The sequence below is a fragment of the Colias eurytheme genome, chromosome 22, assembly GCF_061535395.1.
Source record: "Colias eurytheme isolate Ceu_HAF_F1 chromosome 22, ilColEury1 Martin Lab GWU primary, whole genome shotgun sequence".
Taxonomy (NCBI): Eukaryota; Metazoa; Arthropoda; class Insecta; order Lepidoptera; family Pieridae; genus Colias; species Colias eurytheme.
Window position 1 is genome coordinate 1,721,024 of NC_143001.1, and position 25,456 is coordinate 1,746,479.

The 25,456-nt window shown below is 32.1% G+C and overlaps 1 protein-coding gene across 1 annotated transcript in view; it reads left to right on the forward strand.

Moving 5' to 3' along the window:
* The window catches only part of LOC149898550 (multiple PDZ domain protein-like), a 161,400-nt gene that overhangs the window by 63,214 nt on the left and 72,730 nt on the right, over window positions 1–25,456 (forward strand). The window contains exons 18-23 of the mRNA XM_090115041.1: window positions 9,694–9,826; window positions 11,117–11,230; window positions 11,979–12,104; window positions 12,609–12,707; window positions 14,200–14,379; window positions 14,823–14,913. Of these exons, the coding sequence (XP_089971167.1) occupies window positions 9,694–9,826; window positions 11,117–11,230; window positions 11,979–12,104; window positions 12,609–12,707; window positions 14,200–14,379; window positions 14,823–14,913 (743 nt within the window). The remainder of the gene's footprint in view (window positions 1–9,693; window positions 9,827–11,116; window positions 11,231–11,978; window positions 12,105–12,608; window positions 12,708–14,199; window positions 14,380–14,822; window positions 14,914–25,456) is intronic.

Below are 25,456 nucleotides of genomic sequence, written 5' to 3' on the forward strand. Positions count from 1 at the left end.
AAGAAACCTTCTGCCTAAGTAACTACAAAAATAATTCAGTAATGGTACCGGAAAGTAACCAAATATGGAATACCATTTTGTTTTTGGGATATAAAAATAAAACTTTACATAAATTAAATCAGTTTATTGTTTTTACTGGTCAGTCATACATCTATAAGTAGTAATTAACAGCCTTTAACGAAATATATCAGTAATCAAATTAAAATCTTACACAAAAAACAAAATCTCAAATGAGTAACCAAATATGGAATAGGTACCCATATATGGAATATAAGCATAAGTCAACATAACAATAACAAAAATGTAATGAATATCTTTGAGATCAATTAAATGAATGTTACATATTGTGATAAATGAAGGAAGTTACGTAATTACTTGCAAAAGTCACAAATCCAGATCCATCTGGACCAACACATCATGTGTTCAGAGCCCATACATCAAGCATTTAATTCAACTTTCTCCACTTTCATCCATGATCCATGGAAAAAAGTCTTGAACAGAACCTCCTGACTCTGCTGATGCATGTATGTTACATTCTGCATTTGCAGAGTCAGAAGGCACTTGGTCCATCAACTCATCATGTCCACTACCTTCATTAAACTGGATAGCGTCTAGTTCCTCAGAGTCTTCTTCTTCACTATCATCCTTATTTTTCTTCGATTGTTTGTTTCTCTTAATAAAGATAATAACGAAGATAATAAAATAAAGAAGAAATAGAAATATAATGATGAAATAAAGTTGTCCTAGGGACTTGGAAATCCTATGCCGCTTTCAAATACCCCATTTTCTTTTCCTGGACGAATTTTATAGATTGTGCCGTTTTTTCTTAATCCCAGATTTTTCGTTAGGTTGATTGTGAACCGGACATTCTAAAAACAAACATTACAAACAGTTTTTAAAGAAATAATAGCAAGTTTATAGTATTCCATAATTAGACACCGACGACTGTCCATATTTGGATTTTTATACTCGTTCAAACTCTTCTAAATATTTTTTCAATTCACAATATTTTAAAGACAAAAGATCACAAAATGGTGAAATAAACATAATGCCGATATACTAAATAGTATAACACTTATGTAAACAAACATAATAGCCGGTAAATACTCATTTATTACTTACCTTAAAAAATTTCTGCATGGCAACAAAACAAAACACCCCTGCCACACGTAAACCGTTCACGCAACTAACTCGATGGTGTTAGTGCGATAATTAGTACACCAAATGAAACAGAAGATGGTCGAATGTTGCGATTCATACTTATAGTCTTAGAGAAATGAAGGAATTCCATATTAGGATACTATTCCATATTTGGTGACTTTCCTCTATTAATAACATAATAATTGCATTAAAGATATAACTTTAGTGGGCGGACGGCATGATATATTACTTACAGCAATTTAGTTATACGATTAAATATAGAATATCGTTACATGTACAAGTTTAAAACGCAACCATTATCATGATAATATATCCTGAGTGGAGTATTTTTTTTATATATTTTTTTGCTGAGTGGGCAAATCATAAACAAAAATACTAAAAACAACATTTGATATATTTTAAATGATAATTCATAACTACCCATTCGGTATTTGGAAAATTAGTATCTATTATTATTATTATTCTAATCTTGTGAGATTTTTTTACGTTTCAAAAATTTCATTGATCTCAAAAATATTCTACTTTAACAGCTCGTTTTCCAGAAAAAATTATTATTATTTAAAACTTTTAATAATTAAAATAGTCCTACGTTCTGATGGTTTTGATGACCAGAGAGCAGAATCACATTTGGTGGATTTAAAACAACTTTATTGTAGGTGTAGTTGATGTTTCCGAGTGCCGTTAAATTATTTTACTGTCCGTAAAAATTTATGACGCTTCTAAAATCGTAACTCACAAAAATATCCGTTGTATGACTTCTGGATTTATGTAATGAGTTATCATTTAACGCCAATTTATTTTCATTGCAAGAGAATAATTTACGATCGTTTTTTGTTGAATTTGCAGGAATAGTTTTTATAAGTAATCCGCCGATAGCTTTCCTGGAAAACTATTGTGACCAGAAATAAGGTATAGGATAGGTACCTGGTACTTAGATCATTAAGTAAACCTGGTAGCATATTATTATGACTGAATAAAAAGATATTATTTTTATCTGAACTGCACACAAATCCAATTGAGTGGAAACGACTAGAATAAAAAGTGTTCAAGTCTCTTTTTGTACATGGTTTCTTACTAAATAATTAATTTAATACCAACTAGACTACAGGCCCATGTTGAAAAAGTTATGGGTCATTTGAACCATCAGGGGACCTATCTAGAATGTTATCCTATCTATACGTATATATCGTTCTAGATAGGTCATCTGGTGTTTCAAATGTGAAATGACCCATAATTTTTTCAACATGGGCCTGTAGTCTAAACGTCAATGCCCAATGGAAATGGCTTGTCAATTACGGGAAATATCTAGATTAAAAACTATTTGAATAATGAATACAGTTTAATTAACGAATTAAACACAGCCACAAGCAATAGGACAATAATGCAAATTGCTTACAAATGAGCGAATTAGCATAAGCGCGCCTATAGTTTATATTTTTAATCCCTGACGCATTTGGGTTCCGACGATCGTGGATTATTTAATATTTTTATATTTATTGTATACTAGATTACGGCTTGCGGCTTCTCCCGCTTTGTCTAAAACCTCATAAATTATATACTAAAACCTTCCTCTTGAATCACTCTATTAAAAAAAAAGCCGTATCAAAATCCGTTGCGTAGTTTTAAAGATTTAAGCGTACAAAGGGACATAGGGACAGAGAAAGCGACTTTGTTTTATACCTACTATGTAGTGCAGTTTAGCCACATGAGTAGAAAGACGGGTTTAGCTCAGCAGATGTTGTTCTGCCCTTTTGCCTCTTTATCGTGCTTTCATTCCATAAGATCTCACAAAACGTTAAGAAATATAGCAGGTCGAGCCGTTCTCGTGTTTTATGTTGCTAAATACTAAAATGTTCCGATCTTAATAATTAATAGATCACATCAATATAGAGACTTACCAAAAAACCACAACTACAGGCGTGCCTGCGGAAAAGCGGAGCCCGGTTAAACAGTTAGTCTTAATTAATAAAATATGAATAACGAATTTCTACCATCCCTAGTGGGCTGGGCCAATTGTATAAAATTCAATTACTTTCAAAAAACTCAAGGGAACTGTCCACTTTAACGAATTGAACTTCCTTTGCACTCGGTTGATATAATGTCGTCACGATATTTTTGTCGTATCGGTAAGTATATCAATTAATTAAAACAAAAAGTTCTTCTCCATAGATACTGCTTTCCGATTCGGTGGTAAATGTATGTAAATGTAATATATATGTAATGAGTAATGACGTTTCAAAAGTGCTTCTCGAAAAAGTCTAATTGAATAAATACATGTTTGAGTTTGAGTTTGAAAGTGATTAATGTTTAAATTGAAGTAGGTAATTGTCAATTTACAGAATAGCATTATCTCTTTACATCATCTTAATTTTAACACGAGGTAAAATATGGTTTAAATATTCACAAATTCATTAATTGTGTCTTCTAATATACAATAATACTTTACGTTACATAAATAATAGAGACACTAGGTACAACAAATCTTTTACTAAATTATAATTTTGACGATAATTATTGGCAAAAATTATTGGAATCATCAGATTATATTCTATCACAGTATTATTATAGGAAATATTGTAATACTGTGATTCTATCGTCACGATTATATGAAAATAGTATATTTGCATAATCCATTAAAGAATGAATTTTTATATTTTTTATTTAGCCAGGCACGTAATTCCCTAGTTTCTCGTTTTCTTTTGATCTATCTATTTCTATATCCATATATCCATTTTTACATCAAAAGGTGACAACATATATGATTATTTTAACGACTAAGCGTTGAGATATATATGTGTTATGAGCCAAATAACAAATAGATACACTTTACATAATCCCACGCATTACGAAAAATATGAATATGATATGAATGAAATTATTTCTTAAAAAAAACTAAGAAAACACGCTATAATAAGACATGCGTATGAAATGATTGCATTTTCACCGATCCTTGATAAGAGTACTAAGTTTGAATTAAATCTGTCCGTTTTAAGTTCAAAATCGAGTCCCAAGAAGTTGGCTATATACAAACTTACAAACATGCAGATGAAGTTAATAAAAACGTTTTAAAAATTGCAAATGAACACTTAGTACGCATAATAATTCGCAAATGTTGGGTTATGTTGCCCGTCCGATTAGGGCCCTTAATCTGGCCTCCTCCACTCAAGCGACAGCTCAAGCCGAGGTTCGTGGTCCCCGTCAAGGGGGGACGCCCTTGTGCATGTCGCTACCAGGGTGAACCTTCAGTTCACCCCCGCGTCCGCGTTAAAATGTAGAAGCCCTTCTGGCTAACATTGAGAGACACCACACAAAAAAATGGGTTATGTTTGATACTTACTTGAAAATTGGTATATTCTATTATACCAATAATTGAAATAAGACTGAAGACTTGTACTTGTGGGATTAGACCCAGAATAATTGGTTAGGTTAGAACAGAACAGACATTTGGAACTACATAAGATCTTCAATGTATTCTAGACCCACGGATCGGTGAATACAACATTTTGAATTACATAGCCCGTAACGTGTACCCTAAATCCACAGATATCTTGGGTTAGATTCGACATTTAAATCTAAGAACATAGGTCCTGAATAGAAAAAGGGTTTGTTGTTATTATAATAAATGTTCGTATGTTTTACTAGTGCCATTAAAAATATTATATCTAATATCTATGCCTAATGAGTAATGACACTCACAAAGCTCCTGCTTGCTCATTAAAATAAATAAAAATTGCTTTTTGCTCATTGATATTACTTAATTTGTAACTCGCTATTATGAGTATATGAGTAACCTCATGTATACTTAAGTGTAAAACATAAGTATATGTACATTTAAATAGTTTTTGTTGTTTAAAACATTGTTGACATTTCTTTCTGTATAATATTGGTTTTAAACATAATGAATTTCTAAAGAACATGTATAAGATTTTCCATCAAATGCATGCACACAATATATCGACAAAATGGACTCTAGAGATTCGGACAGGCTAATATTATTATCATAGTGATGTTAGAGAAATTTGTCGATATCGATTATTAACAATATTCTTTGTTTATTGAAGTAAAATAAATACAAGTAATGAGGGGCTATATTACTAGTAGTTTTTATCTTATTTAATAAAAATAATAAAATATCTAATATTGTTAATATTAAAATAAGTAGGTATGCATTGTTTATGTGCACGAAGATATTAAAAAAATAACAATACAGTAGAAAGCGATATTAAATTATTTTTTGCAATCTGTAAAAAGGAGAGCGACAATTATAGAGGAAATTATGCATCAGGTTTTGTAGATACATTTTCCAGAAGCCCACTTATTGTAAATGGCACATAAAAGTATCGATTAGTCACGTCACGAACGCGCATCACTAAAAGAAAATTGCTAATGCAGATAATTGAATTATGGTTAGCCGACCTCAATGTTTCATTACGTATTGACATCTCGCGCTATTTCAACGTTGATATCCAAATTGTCGATAAAATTCGGTTATTCTTGAATTTTCGAGGTCCGATTGCGATGTAGTGTTGTGTTCGTTCGATAGAAAATACGGTAAGTTTTTAATGAACGATTTTTGTTAATTTGTATTGTTTGTGTGTGTGAATGTTGGGATGTTGTATGTAGCTTTAACAAAATATAAGCGGTAAATATTTTTTTTAATAAGTGAGCATAAAGATTCCATTTCAGTAAAAATTTATTGTAGGTACATTATTTCATATTTGCTGAATAAAGATTTTATCATTTTCAAAATAAGGTTATTACACCTTTTTATATATTTATAACGTATTTTAATAACGCTTTAATAAACGGATTTTTATTAGATAATATAGCAAGAAAGGATTTTTATTAAATACTAGCGGTCCGCCCCGGCTTCGCCCGTGGTACATATGAAAAATAGATGTTGGCCGATTCTCAGACTTACCCGATATGCACAGAAAATTTCATGAGAATCGGTCCACCCGTTTCGGAGGAGTATGCAGACTAACATTGTGACACGAGAATTTTATATATAAGACAATCTATACAAATTTCAAATGGTATGTTTTGAATGGATGTTATATGTTTCAGACTTTGACACCTTATCTAAAACATTAAAGCCTGAAATATATTAGGGTCGCCAGGGTCTAGAATCGAAGACGACGATATTTCATATTTGTAAGAGTTTTCGCATATTATAAATAACGTTTCTAAATTTGGATAAAAGGTTCGATGACTACTTTTGTAAGGCTGAAATTTCATCTCTGTATTGGTGACATTTTAAAAGGTAATATTGGTTATTTTTTATATATTTTAAAGAACTTCTAATATCTATTTTTGAACTCTTACGGATTTAAATGTTTTGCATCAGAAATTAACTGGTACGAAAATATAATATGAAGTATAATTTTAGCAAACCACTTTCTCAGATATTATTGACTAGTGGTCCGCCCCGGCTTCGCCAGTGGTACATATTTCGCAATAAAAGGTAGCCTATGTCCTTTCTCGGGTATCAAAATATCTCCATACCAAATTTCATGCAAATTGGTTCAGTAGTTTAGGCGTGATTGAGTAACAGACAGACAGACAGAGTTACTTTCGCATTTATAATATTAGTATGGATTATTTCAAACAATTTCTCTACCTACCTCAATGTTTAATCATTTAATGCAAGAAAGAGACGGATATACTATTAATAATTTATGTAACGATAGAAAATTCTACCCACATTGAATCGATCTAAGAATATGCTATCTAAGGAATATGTAACGTCGTCTATAAGAATTTGTGTTATCGCATTACCACGAAGCCCTAGTAGGGCTTAACACATTGATTTTTACTTATGTTTATTTATACTAACCTACTATTTATATATTGTTTATTATATGAACGTATGATCGTTTATGTATTATGATTATATAAAAAGTGTGAGATATAAGTATGTAGATCATATTTACTTATGAACGTGTACGATTAGGTAATCGTACATGACAGGACGTATGATTTTTTCGTCTGTAGGATCGTAGCTCCGAAACGGATGACCTGATTTGAATGTGGCTATTCAAAGCTATATTGTGGCTAAACTATATTTTCTTGAATAAACAATTTCAAAAGTAAATTAAAGGTGTCTGGATAGCTAGAAATGTGAGATCAGATTCATGGAAGCATCGAGCTGTTGAACATTATCCGCTTAACGAAGCGTACTAATTCCTCTCGTTTTCAAACGAGAAATGTTACTTGTATTTTTGATGTTAAAATTGAAACAAAATTAGCCCGATCTAGATTGATATTTGTGAGAGCCATAAGCCATGTCAAATAAACATTAAAAAATCCTTTTAGATGTTATGTGAGCTACCAAAGTTAGGAATAGGTAGACCTTTAAATTGCCTACATAATTAATTAATATGTATTAGACTGAGATAAATTTTATGATACTTAAACAATGTCCGTCAGTAATTAGTAGTTGGACACATTTATGTAAAGTTGTTTCTATTCACTATTATTGAGTTACTAGAATCAATATGCAATATGTACTATGTTATAATAATTGATAACAGGCAATGTTTAAATATTTATTTATAATTTCTTTGGGTTTGAGGATGGAGAGCCCCATTGCGGATGGAGAGCTCATTACAATAATGCAATATTAATGTTGCAGTTGATTATTGTAATAAATATGAAAGCAATTGTATTCAATCATTCATATTCTCATAGTAAATTTCTACAATTTTCACAATGAAAATACCCTTTGAAATGGAAATCAATTGTCGAAATTATCCTACATTCATAATAACATGCACCTTAATTTGTGAACATAAATAATTGATGGTATGTAATTGTAAATAACTGTATCAAATTTTGATTTAATCTTGAATCTATGAAATAAACCTTAAACAGAATAATCTATCGATGAGAAAGTCAATCAATAAGTGTAGAGCTAGAAAAATAACAATTGAAAACAATAGAATTGCAATGTTTTCAGAAAATCCGTATAATTCTTTTGTTCTATTTTTTATAAAGAGGACGAAGCCGGATATTTGTCCCTAATAGTCTATTAACCTGTTTTATACTGTATTGAATAATCTGCATGTAAAATAAAATGGTACCGAGGTTGAAAAAAATCACAGAATGTAACCCGTCTTTCATAGTAATGTCTGTGGTAATGTGCAATATTTACCAGTCTTTATTAATGTCTCTACTATAATATCATAAATGCGAAAGTGAGTTTGTTTGTTTGTCTTTCTTTCACGTCGCAATCGAGCCATTGTATGGTACGATTTTGTACTGGGCGATATTTTAGGAGCTATTTTATCAGCAGTCAAAAACCTCATTATAATGGGAATTTATTTTAATGGCGCGGGTGAAAAGCTACTCCATAGTCCATAGATGAATTTTTATTAACTAAATGTACTGGATAAATGATGTTTCAATTATTAATATAAAAAGTAATGATTTTGTTGAAGAATATCAGTGTTTATTAATAAAATAATTATTGAGCAAATAACAACATGTGGTGTGGGCGTGCGCAACCGGCCGTGTCGTGTTAAGTGATTGAACTGTTGCATCCCATACAGTTGTGAAGAAAAGTGCTGAAGAGTTAATTATTTATTATTTTCGACTTGTTTTGTTGAAGCAAATATTTCTTTTACTCTTGGCACCTTAAAGGAAATAATGTTAAATTAGTGTTTGCTTTTCACATAACACAACAAAAATCAATTTTTCGAGATAGTCAGGTTAAAAAACGAGGAAGGTTTATCAAATTGCATTAATTAATTAATCCTACGTATTGAATAATGAATATACATTAGACCCAATAAAAAGAGGACTGTATAAAATGTGAATGAACTATCAACTAAGTCTGTGAGTAATTATAAAAAAAAAACATTTTTTTTTTGTTAAATGGTATTGTGAATGTTTGATGAATGATAATATGGCAGTTATTACTAATAACAAACAGTGTCAATCCTATAATAACGTAAATGTAAAAATAGTCGAAAAATAGGACGAACTAAGAAGACAAGCTTAAGTAAGCTTTATGTGCATTATTAGCTTTGATACTCAGAAAATATTGCCATAATTACTTTTTAATGTGAAACGGTTTTTGCAAGTCACTGTACGCTATTGTAGTAATCCAGGAAGGTTGGATGAATATACTGAATAAGTTTTGTGTTCAATTTGATACGTTTTCGTTGGTCATTTTTTTGCGACAATAAGTGTCGATTGTGACGAATTAATCTTTTATGAATGAGATATTTGGATCGAAATATAGGCAAATTTGGGGACTTTAAAAGTACGTAATAATATATTTTGCAGTTACGTAATATGTTTTGTTAAGATACAAATAATATAATATATTGTGTTGATATGGATGCGTGCGTGTTGATATTGTGTTGATATGGATGTGTGGATACTTTTAAGAACCAAAAGCTACTTTGACATTGAAATACATTATTTCTTAACGATAGGAGCAATATAATTATTTCAATTTGTCTGATGATGACACATCTTTGATAGTTTTCCTAGATAGAACATATTTTCACACGCGTATATTTTCAGCTACGTACCAAACATGACGGTGACGGTGTCGTCCGACCGACGTTCGTCCGCGCAACGCTGGGGCCCGCCGCGGCGCGTCACGCTCAAGAGAGGCCCCGGGGCCCCACTGGGTGTCAGCATTGTTGGCGGGAAGGTAAGAAAATCGCTCGTAACATGTAGAAAACATTTCAGTTACATATTTTGTATCTGTATAGAATTCACACGACTGAAAAGCAAGATGGGCATGCCTTTTTTATATTGAAATCCGTGTTTACTTTTCTAGATGTGAATTACCATACTCATGTTCTAAATCTACTGCTTTCTCTCTGTACTAAATTTTATAATGCCAACCAAGATATCCGCATACGGCCTTATATCGAGAATCATTTTGGCATCGTTAGCCAACATTATTTACGACATATTTTACGTTCACAAAACAAACTTGGTAAGGCTATGGGAAGATTTATAGGCGTAAAGTTATGAGACATAAAGTTGGGAACTTCTCTTTGATATTTGGTGGAAATCTAAACGTATGAATCCAATCAGAAATTATTCAAGTAAGCTGTAGAAATTAGAGTAACATGGTATCGGCAACGAGATTATTATTCGGGTTCGATTTCCTGAAGAGATCAAAAAAGATTTCTCAACAGTGAAATTAGTACAAAAAGATCGTTTCAATAAAAATATCACTTGCCATACTTTCTGATGGTACTTTAAGATGGTAATAATATGTATAAGAAAAAGCAAAATGTACTTTTGAACAGTTCAGTCTTTATAATCGTATTTAATTTTACCAATACATTAGCTGATAAAGTACAACAAATTTTCGTGAACAATGTAAAAGTACGTCGATACTCCACAAGATTGATGATATCCCGAAAAGATGAGTTGTAAAATATTTCAAGATCCCTTTTAAAACGTCAGGCACATCGGAGCATTTTCACATTTATCTTGGTCTTAATATTGATGTTGCCTTAAGGTTATATATAAATGTCTTCGCCTTAAATATCGAAGGTCGGATTAAAATAGACGCGAAGAATACAATGTATTTTGGTATATTTTTATATATCAACCATGTGATCAATAAATGGACTGTTTAGGTCACTTATTAAACTCAGGTACTCTTTTGTGATAACGTCTTTTTGCATTTGGATATTAATATGATAATAATGCAAATTAAATAGGTATTCATTAGATGATCTTCATCTTAATCGAGTAACAATTAATTGTTACCGCCCGCTTTGTCTAAAACCTAATAAATTATATACTAAAACCTTCCTCTTGAATCACTCTATACCGCATCAAAATCTGTTGCGTAATTTTAAAGATTTAAGCATACAAAGGGACATAGGGAAATAGGGACAGAGAAAGCGACTTTGTTTTATACTATGTAGTGATTAAATGCTAATATACATAAATCAATATACATGGAACTTGCTCCTAGGTGGATATAATCTCCGGTCGTGAAGATGCAAACGGTAACGATAAGGGAATCTTCGGTATTTTCATCAAGAATGTGGTGCCTGACAGTCCGGCGGGGCGGTGTGGGGAGTTACGTGTAAGTTATGTATTTTTAATTTATTTTCATATTTTGTTAATTTCGTTAATAAAGTACGTATATTTTTTAATACATACACAATAGCATGCTCAATATAAATACTTCATTTAAAATGCAAAAAGTCTAATACTTTTACGTTTTATGTATGCAAAGTGCAAACCTCATAACATGCGTATAACATATTTAGATTATTGATATGAATAACAATGATAATTATAAATAATATCATCATTATAACTAACATAGGTATGCAGTTTATGTAAGCGAAGCCGCTGTTATAAAGTTGTGTGTTTGTAATTTGTATGTTCCTACATAATATTATGATAATATCTCGAACGACGAACTGAGTGCGTGTCATATTCAATTTGTGATTGCAGATGCTCAATTCTATTCATCTATTCATTCTTAATTCAACGATAACGAACTTCCTTATAATACCGTGGTACATCATACACGACATGATATCTACAAATGTTTGATTTTCTATAATCGGTTGAGAGATAACTTCACCACATTTTCTTCCTTAAGGATAACAAAATATTGGTAGCATAAACTATAAATACAGTATAATATTATCTCATGAAGGACCATTTTCACAGCTTGTGTTCAGCTCTCACGTGTTCTGTTTATCTTATCTATCATTTAAAATGCCCAATTATGTATGAAAATTTACACCAAATAGGCTATTATGGTCATTATTAGAAAATATTATCATTATTTTAATCATGTTTTTCTATTACTTTCCTAGGCTGGTGACAGAATATTAGAGGTGGATGATGTGAATGTGCGATCAGCTCAGCACGAAAGAGCTGTGCAATTGATAAAGGCAGCTGGCAGTACTGTTACACTCACTGTGCAGAGTTTGATCACTTGGGTATGTAATTTTTAATAAAATAAGTTTTTTTTGTAAAATAGAGTACTGCACAGGTTGACTAGCTAACTGCTCAAATAAACGAAGAAGAAATGAATAAGATGGACCACGTAGTACAAGAAGTTTTGTTAGATGTCGAGTGCAAAATATAAGAGGGTAGTTTGAATGATGAACAAGAATGAGCAGTCCTTCTGTTAGTCTTATTGTTAAATAATAATTCATTTGCAAATACATGTTATGTAAAGAGATCGATAGATTTGTATAAATGGTTATTTCATTCAGTTCCAATTAATAATCTCACATCACGATTGAATTTTAGTTAGTTATATTAATTATTATGGTCCCAAGGCAAAGACTTAAATAATAGACGCAGTTCTTTTCAACATTCTGTACATTTTAGATAATGCTTTTCCTGATCATATTATTATCTGTAAATTCTTCGATACAGCCTTAATTATTGTTTCTTTTACTCAATAAATAAATAAACTATTGATTTATGGTCCAAAGAATACGGATTCGTCAGATTCGTCACCACCGGTTGTTACTGCGAGACCTTCTATGAAGAAAACTCGAGCACCGCCCGCGCCTCAACAACATGATATTAAAGTAAGTAATAATTCTGGTATTTTGTTGATAGCTGTATTTTAAGAAATTACGCGGTGACCGGGTTAAATATTAAATTGAATGTAATAAGAATGTACTGCGATTTTACACAACTGCCTAATTGATGTAGCCAATTGATAACAAATCACAGGAAGTCAACGACTATTAACAAAGTCAGGGTAGTTGGGTCAAACGTTGTATAAACAACGTCTGAGCCCCTAGACACGATCCGTACGAATGCGCCACGATTCAAAGAAAAGCGGCATTTTATATTTTAAGCATGTTCTGACAGGAAATTGTGACAACTATTCATCCACAAAAACATTAAATCAAAAGTTACGACGGTATGTTTATTGTATTAACTAGCGGTCCGCCCCGGCTTCGCCCGTGGTACATGTTTACGTTTTCTCTACATAATAACCATCCTCGTACTTCAAGGAATATAATAAAAAAAGAATTATCGAAATCGGTTCAGCCGTTCTCGAGTTATGCGCTTACCAACACATTTTGCGATTCATTTTTATATATAAGAATTATCGAAATCGGTTCAGCCGTTCTCGAGTTATGCGCTTACCAACACATTTTGCGATTCATTTTTATATATAAGAAGAAGATTAACTTAATATCTCCAGTATTTACTATCATAGATCGAATCTTTGATTAAATTAAAGCATATCCTATACTGTGCTCTTACATGTTGATATTAATCTATTTTTTGTAATGTTACGTTAGATTTGCTTATATATATTTTTCAGACTTAGAATTTCAATAATACATTTAGAAACAGCACACTGAGCTTAATTATCAATTTCGGCGAATTTAAAAAATTTTTACGAGGACATACAAACAGTTATTCGGGCTTTTTGTTATGATTAATGAGTGAAGACAAAACACATGAAAATGTTCTTCTGAGAATCACAAATCACAACTTCCTGCAAAACATGTTTTTAGTCTTATTTGACATGGTTAGATAAGGAAAATTCATATTGTGTACATAGTAAGGCAGTTTGGCAAAATTTCTTGGAAATAAGCAATTAGTAAGAAAATTTAATTTCTGATAATTTTAGGCAGATCAATAAAACAGACGATCACTTTGTTGTAAAGTTTTAACACATCTTCTTTAATTAATATTTATATAAGTACTAAGGTACAATAAAACACGAATGATCTTACCACAAAACAATTTAACCATAGTCTATCAACCAGACAATCTATAAACCAGGGATCTGTCACTTTAATAGTTGTCTTTGTGAAATACGACAAAACCAGATTAAAGAGAACCCGCGCTTAAAGTTAAACCCTGACCACATTTTTTTCGTGGCAAGACAGGAAGCCTTTTAAATTAATTATCTTTTCCAATTTATGTACCACGCATTTATTGCGTACGACGCGCTTTAAGATCTGTTTGAGATCCAACAAAAAGGATATTTTGACGAATTTCAAACTAACATGAATAAAAATGAATAAACTAAATCAAAATAACAATTCCCAACAGATAACAGTAACATCAGATTCAGACACAGCCAAAGATAAAAATGAACCAACACAAAATGGTATTGAAGACAAAGAAACAGAAGCGAAGCCAAAGAAAGTATATTCGGACTCTGAAGAAAGTAGTGATGAGGAAGATGAAAGGGAGCTGCAGGGAAGGACTTATTCTGAAAAGGGAGTTGAGGTTAGTAAAGATCTAAATATTAGGTTTTAAACTTTACTGCATTGAAATTATGACCGTTTTCGATAAATCATCGTAGGTTGCATGTTAGCTTAAGTACGCGGGTTGGTTACAAACATAAGTCATCGAATAATATTATATTTAATAGGTCTATAGGTTCTAACTATTAATTTATATTTATTATATTACTATTAATTATTATTTTGTAAATATATTTTCCAGGGTAGTGATTTCAAAATAATTCTGGTTCTAACCTACTTTAATTGATCATTGATAAATCTCTAGAGCAACGTAGATAAATTCAACGCAAACAATAACAATAAAAAATATCATGGAGATTTGTCGAGTATTCCATTGGGCTTATAAATCATTATTATCATGAAAATATGCCGAGATAACTGTAATTTCAAGTCGTGACAGAAAATTCTAGAACAATTTCCTTCTAGATCGATCGAGCATCAGCCGGCGCGATCAAACGCAGCAGAGAAGAGAAGGAAGCAGATCCGGAAGAAGAAGATGACTTCGGTTACACTTCAAGTAAGTGGAAAGATACGTTATTCACTCTGTTCAACTTCTCCTTTTATCTCTTACACGTGTATGTGTATGTGTGCGTTATAGAACATAATGACGAAATTGATAAGAGAAATAAAATATAACTTAAACAGTATTATGAAGAAAACGATGATAAAAATGACATTGTCGTTCATATAGGTATTATTGTAAACATCAAAATGTATTACAATGTTTTGAAAATGGTCTAATTATTTCTAAAAGCGACTTTTCATATAATATAAACAAAGCGATCGGATAGGATTCCGTTTTTTTATTATTTTGAGGTACGGAACCCAAAAAATGTTAAAGCCAACAAAGATGAAACAACGTTATTAAGAATAGACAGGGGCAGTCTTATTCCTCAATGACAATGTTTCCTAAACAACCGGAATCGTTAATGAAAAATATAATTTGTGTATTCTAAATCATACAGTGTTATTTCAAAGACTTTTAGATAACATAGATATTTATGACAGTGTAATAAGAAATTGTGTTATTAGAAAATATTAAATACATTATTACGTTTTTCACGAAGAAAAATCTCAAACGTCTTCTGATATAGTATTTGACGGTTTCACAGTTCATTAAATTTAATACAATGTGATTAGTTCATGACCTCAGTTTGTCCTAAAGGGTCATTAATATAAAAGGTCAGCAGTATAATAAATACTTATTAGACAGAATGGTTTATCAGTGGTTTATGGTTGTTTATTTGGAGTCTTAAAAACTAATGCATTAGGTTATTTATGATGAGATGTCGTGACAGAATCATTAGCCTGAAATTTTAGAAGATTTATTCTTTAAGAATTTATTCAATCTTTTAGAATATTTCAATTATGTTGTTTTTATAGTTCTACTTATTATCGTAATAATTTGCGAGGATATATAGTTTTCAATAGAAAATTTCAACGTTAGGTATGACATTCATAAAAATAAGGATGTTCATGATATTTCTACGGAAATGCCTTTTCTACCTAAGTATAACAATATTTAATTTTTATCATCTAAATGTAACAATATAATATTATAACAACATAGCTATTACCCGTGTCCCATTTGAATCTAAAATTGCATGAAAGTAAGAAGCTTCTGAAATCAACGGAACTAAAATGTTTTTCGTAAATATTTACGTTACTTGAAATCCCAGATACTATTAATGGAAGGTCAACGATTTTGCTATTCACACCTTGAAAAGATGAGACTGATTGTTCTATAATAGCGGCAGGCTCGATCACAGAGTACCTTTTTATAACTGGTCTCGATTTAGATGTCAAGTGAATAGGACGCGTTCTTAGAAAGATTTAGAACAAAATAAATTGATAATTTAAAAAACCAACGTGTGTGGCGAGCGCACGTGTCAGAAGTGAAACTTCTTTGGCAAGATTCATAGATACCAAAATCGTCGCCTTACTCCTTATTAAAATTAATTTATGAAATTATTATTTTTTCGTTTATGGCGGTAGACTAAACCGTAGACTTCAAACTCAATAATAATATTCAACATCATCTAAAAATGAAATTACCTGCAAAATCCGGAATGGAAACCAAAATCAATCAAATAACGATAAATACGATTTATGACTCTGTTTATAAACATTCCAAACGAATAAACAGTAGTTATTTTTAACTCAGAATCATTTACAGGTGTAAATTTCTACAGGATGTTTCAGAAATAGAATTTATCGTCTCACAGAATTTGCATGAGTTACCTATTTCTTAATCATCAGTAATTTGTATCCAGTCAAATGTGTTTAAAAAAGTATCGACGTGTTAGTTTTAGTTGCTTCTTATTGAAGTGAGCCATAAAATATAGCACTAAACTCCGATTTTGCTATACTCTTTTTTAACAAGTATTATTTTTTAGCTTAAATTAAACCTATAAGAGTTAGAAAAGGATTCAATAGCTATATTAAATTTCCAAGGATAAGTAAAAATATTATTAGGGAATACAGAAGCTTTCTATTGCAAGAATTTTTAAAATTACTTGGACACCTCTCCCTTTCGGACTTTATTCGATACCAACAAATAACTTTAAAATCTTCCTACTTTATTTTTAGAGCAGACACAAAAATTACGTGAACAGTAAGCAGCATTCAACAAAATTGCACCATACATTTTTCAGACAAACAATCAAAATAATACTTTCATCACGTAGCGTTGAGCTGAACAATAAATTTTTCATGATTTTTATTACATCTCATATAATTTGACAACAAAACGTTACAAGCTTACAATGTCTTGACGATATTGTAACCGTTGATCCGATGTTATCATTGTTTGGTGAGTAGTTTAGTTTATGAAGCCACTAGCTGCGCTCCGCGGTTTCACCCGCGTGGCTCCGGTCCTGTTGGTCTTAGCGTGATGATATTATATATAGCCTATTAGCCTATAGCCTTCATCGATGAATGGGCTATGTAACACCGAAAGAATTTTTCAAATCGGACTAGTAGTGCCTGAGGTAATCGAGTTCAAACAAACAAACAAACTCTTCAGCTTTTAATATTAGTATAGATAAATATAATAAAAAGCGCGATGCGGTAATATTAAAGAATGAAATGAAAATATATTTAAACTAGATTTCCGCCCGCGGCTTCGCCCGCGTTTTCAAAGGAAAACCCGCATAGTTCCCGTTCCCGTGGGATTTCCGGGATAAAACCTATCCTATGTGTTAATCCAAGTTACCCTCTATATGTGTGCTAAATTTCATTGTAATCGGTTCAGTAGTTTTTACGTGAAAGAGTAACAAACATCCATACATCCATACATCCATACATCCATACATCCATACATCCTTACAAACTTTCGCCTTTATAATAGTATTAAGATTAAGATTTATAAATTGGTCAAGTGCGATGCGGGCTCGCGGCACTAAGTTATTCATATAGGAACCGCAAATAATTTGTCGTTCATCCAATTTATGACCGGGTTAATCGTTTCTTTTCTTCGATTTTGTTTTCTTGTTGTTGGCAACACATATACGTAACATCTGAACTTCAACTTGATGTTTTAGTAATTAGTTCCGATTTAACTTTTTGAGAATAGAACCTTTACAATGAAGTCGCGTGTCCCCTTGTCTTGTTCTTCTATGTCAGAACTCAGAGCGAGACATTTTTTATTATCGAACCGGGAATCGAAACCAGTTCCCCTCAATTCTACAGTTGAACGTTTACCACTGTAGTAAGGAAGTTGGTCTTGGAGCCATTAACAAGCTTCCCCCAACAAGCTCCGCAAAACTTTTAATTCACTTTTTAAGGAATAGGATAGATTAAGTACATAATATATCATTGTTTTTTTTTTGTTTATCGCTAATTGTATACTTTTAAATAATTTTTCGCATGTTGTTTACCTGTAAGTGTTTTTTTACATTGACCTTATAATTGTGTATATGAATTTTGATATTTTATATGTAATGTAAACAAACGTTGGTAGACCAAAATAAATAAATAAATAAAAAATTAATGACGATAGAGAAAGAGAAATTGTTAAACTTCCCTATTATACATATAAACAAATCATATAAAATATTATAATTAAATTATTGTATTCTTAACGACCATAATTATAAAGTCAATGAGTTTATTTTTAATCTGATGACGTAGGTCTACATGTTTTGAAAGAAAATTTCGAAACTTTCTAAAGCGAAATGCAAAAACGTTATTTCTAATAATATCCTTCTTTACGAAACTTTTGTAAGAAAACGGTTTGTTTTCTGAGTTTTTGCAATACTCGACTCGTTGATTACGTTTTTAATTTATTTGTGGAAGTTAAAATCGGTTATAGAAATACGCATAATAATAAAATTGAATGTTATATAACGGGATAGTAACTAATAAATAACTCGATTGTCTATTATAGTATTTTTAACAATCCAATGGTTTATAATAATGTATCTTTTCACTTTATTTTAATGTTATCATTTTGCATACTTATTTATTTTAATAGTAAATAAATTTTATATTTCATTAGTAGGTTTTGTAGACGTGTTTACGACATAAGTTTTCCTATTAGCAGCAGTATTATTATTACAGTAAGCTATTATTAATATACAGTTTAAAAATAAATAACGTATTTTCAATATCCAATAAAGGTTAGAACTTAGAACTACCCATCCAAATAATTTTCCGTATCTGCGATATTATTTAATCTGTGGCAAACACCTGCTCGCATTGTTTATTATGAATGACCTTCAGCAGTAGAAATAGAACAGAACCAACAGCCGTGTATCGATTTGTGGATATTAATCGGCTCTGAGATTTCTAGAATATCTTAATAAAGTTCTTAATACTTAGTGGGTGTACCCCAAGGAACTGTATTTATTTATTATTTATTTAACACTTTATTGTGCAAAAAAACAAAATATACATAAAGGTTACAAAAAAAAAAAAAAATAAGATTAGAAAGCACAAAGGGCGGCCTTATCACTATGCAGTGATCTCTGCCAGGCAACCACGGGGAGAAAGGCAAAGAAGCGCAAAAAGTTGTCGGACAAAATAAAAACATATTTTTAGAATAGGGTAGAAATAATAAGAGAACACAATAAAATATATACACATTTTATACAGTACATGATATAAATACGTAAAAATGAACAAAAATAAAAAAAAAAAAGAAATATACCTATATAAATAATAATATTACTAATATTACCTAAATAAATATATGAAATACAAATATATCATAAGATACACATACATACACATATGCATACTACATAGTAGTAACTATATAAATATTAAATATATATATATATAATATAATATATATATATATATATAAATATACATATGTCTAAATAGAAGTATACTACATAAACTAATCCGAATTAAAGGCAGTTAAGAGGAAATGATTACGGACATGATGTTTAAAAGAGGATAAGGAAGGAGCAAGTCTGATTTTTAAAGGTAGGGAGTTCCATAACTTGACGGCAGAGACAGCAAAAGAACCCGCATAAAAATTGGTGCGATGAGAGGGAATACACAAAATAAGTTTGTCAGCTGATCGAAGAGAGTAGTTTTCGCAGTGTTGAAAAATGAAGTTATTCTTAAGGTAGGAAGGAGAGGAAGGATCGAAAAGGATACGGTATAGTAATTGAAGACAGTGGAGATGATGTCGGAGGCGAATAGGGAGCCACTTGAGGCGTCTGCGATAGAAAGAGACATGGTCGAATTTGCGAAGGCCGAATACAAATCGAATTAAAAGATTTTGCAGACGCTCAAGTTTCTCCATATTCTCAACCGTAAGGTCAGGAAAACACACATCCGCATAGTCGAGGATAGGGAAGAGAAGGGATTGAGCTAACATAATTTTTGTTGGAATAGGCAAAAAGTTACGTAGACGCCGAAGAGTACCCGATGCCGCATACACCTTACGACTGATCTCTTGTAGGTGGTGAGACCACGATAGTGTTTGGTCGAGATGAACACCTAGATTTTTAACCACCTTACAATAAGGAATTGTTACTCCACCAAGGCAGACACTGGGTAAGGCGCCCCAGTCAATTTCGGAAACGAGATACGGACTTCCCATGATAATCGCGTGACTCTTTGCAGGATTGATTTTTAGACCGTATTCGTCACTCCAATTGACCAGGGTTGCTAGTTCGGCATTGATAAGTCGGATAGCACTAGGTAAATTGTTGAGCGAGGCCTGGGTGTAGATTTGTAAGTCGTCAGCGTACATATGGTAGAGAGAAGTGAGGCGCGAGGTTAAGGAATTTATAAAGATAGAAAAGAGGAGAGGTGACAACACGCCACCCTGCGGCACACCGGCGGAGACAGCAGCCCAAGAAGAGTGGGTGTACTGTACTGGGTCCTATGGTATTGAAGTTATTTAAAATAGGCATTTTACCAATCTTATACATATAATAAAATCGTAGGAAAGTCAAAACTGTACATTGAATATTTTTTTAAAAGAATACATAATCCATGATCTATAATCGATATAGAAGCCAAAAATATAGTTTTTAGAATTTTTGTCTGTTTGTCTGTTTGTCTGTTTGTCTGTTTGTCTGTATGTTTGTCCGAGCTAATCTCGAAAAGTACTGCATAGATTGACTTCAAATTTTGCATGAATATTACTAACAGGTCGTGTGAGGTTTTTTTAAACATATTATCATGCTATCACCTCCGGGGGAGGAGCTGTGAACCTTTACTTTTCTTACGTATTCCGTGTACTACGACAGCGTACAATCTAAAGACTCATGTTTAAATGTTGTTTTTGAGTAAGCCATGCTATTATCTAGCTTTACACTATAAAAACTACGTCATTTACGTAATTTGGGCAGAGAAACTGTTTAATGAATCTTTGTACTATAAAGACAAATTTGATTCAGCGCCATCTATGAGATTTCGTAAAAATCAAATCAATTTACATGTTAACACTACTGAACACAATGTTAAAAATTAATAATTTAAATATAATTATGTTATTTATTTATTTAACTCTTTAACCCATAATAAATCTTCCCTTCCCTATAAGGTGCGCTTATATATTTCGTGTGAATATACTACATTTTTAAAAGTGAGGGTAGATGTATATTATTTTAAGTCAAACTAGACACCATTACAGTTAATCTAATATTGATTGTGTTCATTGGTTACATTTTTAAAAATCTTCGTGTTTTAATAATTCGATCACGAGGCGGGACTCTAATACAAAAAGGTTAGTTCGTTGATAATTATTATTCCTTCATCATTTACATGTTGTTAGTAAAAATATACTTTGACTGTTAATACTTTTGTTCAGTATTTATCTGTATGATTATTGCTTGGTAATTAATATATTTTCATGTCGTATACCTAATTATAAACATAAGTGTGATGTGAAACTAGCTGGATTTATTTTTACATAGTATTAATAGTTTAAATCATAATATTTTTTCAAAGTTAAAAATATTTCCTTTTTTCTGATGGTGTTGCCATCGCATTAAACCGCGCTGTCGTTTCGTTCACAAAAAGTCATGTTATTAGGACCGAATATGTAGCCGCCTCAACTTACGGAAACGAGAGTAACCTGCGTTGTCTGTTAGTTATTATATAGTCGAATTTAACGTTACATGGAAATTGGAATCTAAATATATGTATACCTATTTATATTAAATCTGTAGAGGTCAATTCTGCACATGAAATATATTTCCTAAATAACTATCACGAGGTGATTAGAGATCGACATCGACGTCAAAAATGTTTGTCCGTCTGTCTGTCTGTATAACCGTTATAGAAACAAAAACTACTCGACGGATTTAAACGAAACTTGGTACAATTATTTTTCATATTCGTGAGCAGAGCAGCAACTCCATTTTTAAGCTTTCGTCGTGTGTGCGTTCTTAATGCGTGTATCTTAATGGTTAAAGCTACACAGAAATCAAGTATGAAAGAAATGTTCTCCATATTATATAAAAAATATCTCCCGACATCATAAATGTCTATCTTTTATGGTTGAGCTTAGGAGTTCAAAGCTTTCTGATTATATTTGTCTACTAGCTGTCCCCGCGACTTCGTTCGCGTGGAATAGTGACTATGGGACCTATGACCATGGGCTCAGGGTGGGGCAACAATAAAAAATCATTTTTATTTTCATGCTCCCACTCCCGCGCCCACTCGCACTCCCACGCCATATGCCACGTTCAGTCCCAATCCCACGCCCACGCCCACTCCCCTTCACAATTAGTACCTACCAGATCAAAGCCAGGGTAAGCGCCCCACCCAGCCCCACCGTGGCTACGCCCATGCTGAATTACTACTTAACATACAATTATTGAGTAAATACGTACAACCATACTGTACTGTTGTACTACCATAAATAATTAAAAGAATTGTTATTAAAATTTCTTACTAAACTGAGCTAAAAAACTTACGTAGCAAATTATTAAAGAAAATCAAGAAATGAAATGCCTAACCTATACCAAATAGTTACTACATATTGTAATTAAAAATTATGATTAGTATATAATATCGAAAATCAAAAAAGAAATGCCTAACTAATTCTACGTAAAATTTCTTTTAAATTATGTCATATTATTTTTTAGGAACCAGGGGGGGGGGAGAGGAGCAAATTCTATTTCCTTCCTTTCTTAAACGGATGTTTTTAATAATCTATGGTGTAGCCAGTAGCCACTGATCAGCTTAATCGATACTCAGTTTTTATCAAATCCAGAAACAAATCCAAATTAGATCTTTCCTGTCTCACGCACGTAACTAAAGGCTGAAGAGAGAGAGAGCACGTAACTAAACCGTTTAGACGAAGAAAAGTGTATAGAAAAAGGAATAAATAATTTCATAAACTTCCCGACGATCTTTAAAAATAAATTATAACTTTCATTTTTTTCAGTCCCACTTTTACCCCTATGTAGGTATAATAAGTGGATGAACCAATTTTGATACACTTTATCTAAGAACCAGCGTCGGAAAATATTCTGCCTAACAAAAAAAAAACCGCATCTAATTCGGTTTATCTGTTAGCCAGCTACGGTGCCATAGACAGACACACACACACACACAGAAATACATAGCGGTCAAACACATAACACCAGTCTTTTTGCGTCGGGGGTTAAAAATATAATACGACATAATTTAAAGGACATTTTATGTGGAAAATTTACCTATACACCAGGGTAGATAATTTTTGAAACAAAAAAAAATCGCAGTAGGATGAAACCCATTAGAAAAGGATATGATAAAAATGTAAGGAAAAATAAATTACGGTCAATCGGAGTTCGGGAAGTGGGAGGGGGGGAGCTTTTAAGAGAAAAAAATGGTTTCTCTCGATTTCTCGATAATAATAACACCTGCTAATTTTTTTCTACATATTATTTTAATTGTACAGACATCACTTTTCCACAATTTTATTATATGTATTGATGATGATGATTGAGATTATAACACTCTTAGTCCGTTTTAATTTTTATTCACCCGCATCAGTGCCACCTAAAAAATCTTTATATATCGAAATTCGAGCAAAGTTAAGAAAATGAGAAATAAGAGTTCTCAAGGATCGTTAGAGATAAGAGGCTTACTATTGACCGAAAACAACATGTGTTATGCCGAACCTGAAACCGCTTCACAACGAGAATTGCGGCTCACAGCTGACCGCGAACGGCATGTACTATCCTGTGAGACCGAAACCTTCACTGAGGGTATATATAACGTCTCACAGCTGATCGCAAATGGCATATTGTACTATCCCGTGAGACCGAAACCCTCACTGAGAGGGAATTACGTCTCACAGCTGATCACGATCGACGATCGTCATATTTTATCTCGAGAATTCTGAAACTTTTACTCAATATGAAGACCGTTTGACAAATAATAGGGTGCGCCATAATATTATTCGATCTCTCGAAGATGAACATGAGCATAAGCAATGACTAGAGTAGGGACGCGAATATTACCATTATTTGAGACAAGAACGATTAATAAGTTTGTTTAATGAAAGATTAAGAATTGAAACTATTGGTCTCTTTAAACGGACGAATAGCGAGAGGCCCGTCTTATTGCAGACAGATTTCGACATAGTCTTAATGACTTAGAGGTAAACATAGAAGATCAATCTACAAATTCGGTGGTGTGGTCCGACAAAATAATATAAAAGTGGGTTTGCTTATAACCTCACAATCGATTACAGATCATCTTCTGTATAGGCGATATTAACGTAGTATGTTCTTTTTGTAATGCTTTAAAGTGGAGTAAGGAGTCGGCTTTCGTTTGAAGATACGCCGGAACCTTTGAAATCACTACTTTTAAGTTTTAGAGGAACATGTGCAATGTAAACAGTTCTTAGACAATATTAGCTCTTATAGTATTGCGTTTTAAATGATCCTTTGGTGCTCAACAATTATCAGATGCTCCTTTCATTCTTACTATTAAGATACAAGGTCAAGTTTATCATTTGATAGGATCCCTTTTGCCTGAAGGCCAACCTAAGTTTCTTTAAATATATTTTGTATTCGACTACGACGAATAATCGAATACAAGAAATCAATATTTCTCGAATTTAAAACTGAACTCATTTCACAATTTTAGAACATGTTAATTCATCAGGTTAATCCGTATATATGCGTTTTAAATCGATATTAGAAGCTTTTCCTCAAGATGGTGATATTAATATAAAATTGGTATAAATGCCGATAGACGGAAGTCTATCAGCACTCAGGAATTCCCTGAGCGTGTTATATCTAACGCCCAGGCCGCAGTATTACAATTTTTCCTACAGTAGGGCGACGAATGTATTTTCGCATAGCAACGGAGGGGAACTCGTGGGGGGTAAAGTGACGCGGGCCACGTACCACAAACATGTTTAGTTTGTGGTACCGAGCGCGAAAGAAAGTCATCGTGTTTTTAGTAAAGTTACTATGTAAACTAACGTAATTTATTACTTAGGTACATATTCTATAATGGTGCGCTAAAACTGTTAATCTACATTTAATTTAGATTATTATTTTAATTACTAAGAAATGTAGAATTTAAATCACATTCATTCATGTTTTCCTCAGATATTCGATGTCTATGATTTTCGATGATTTTAAGATTTT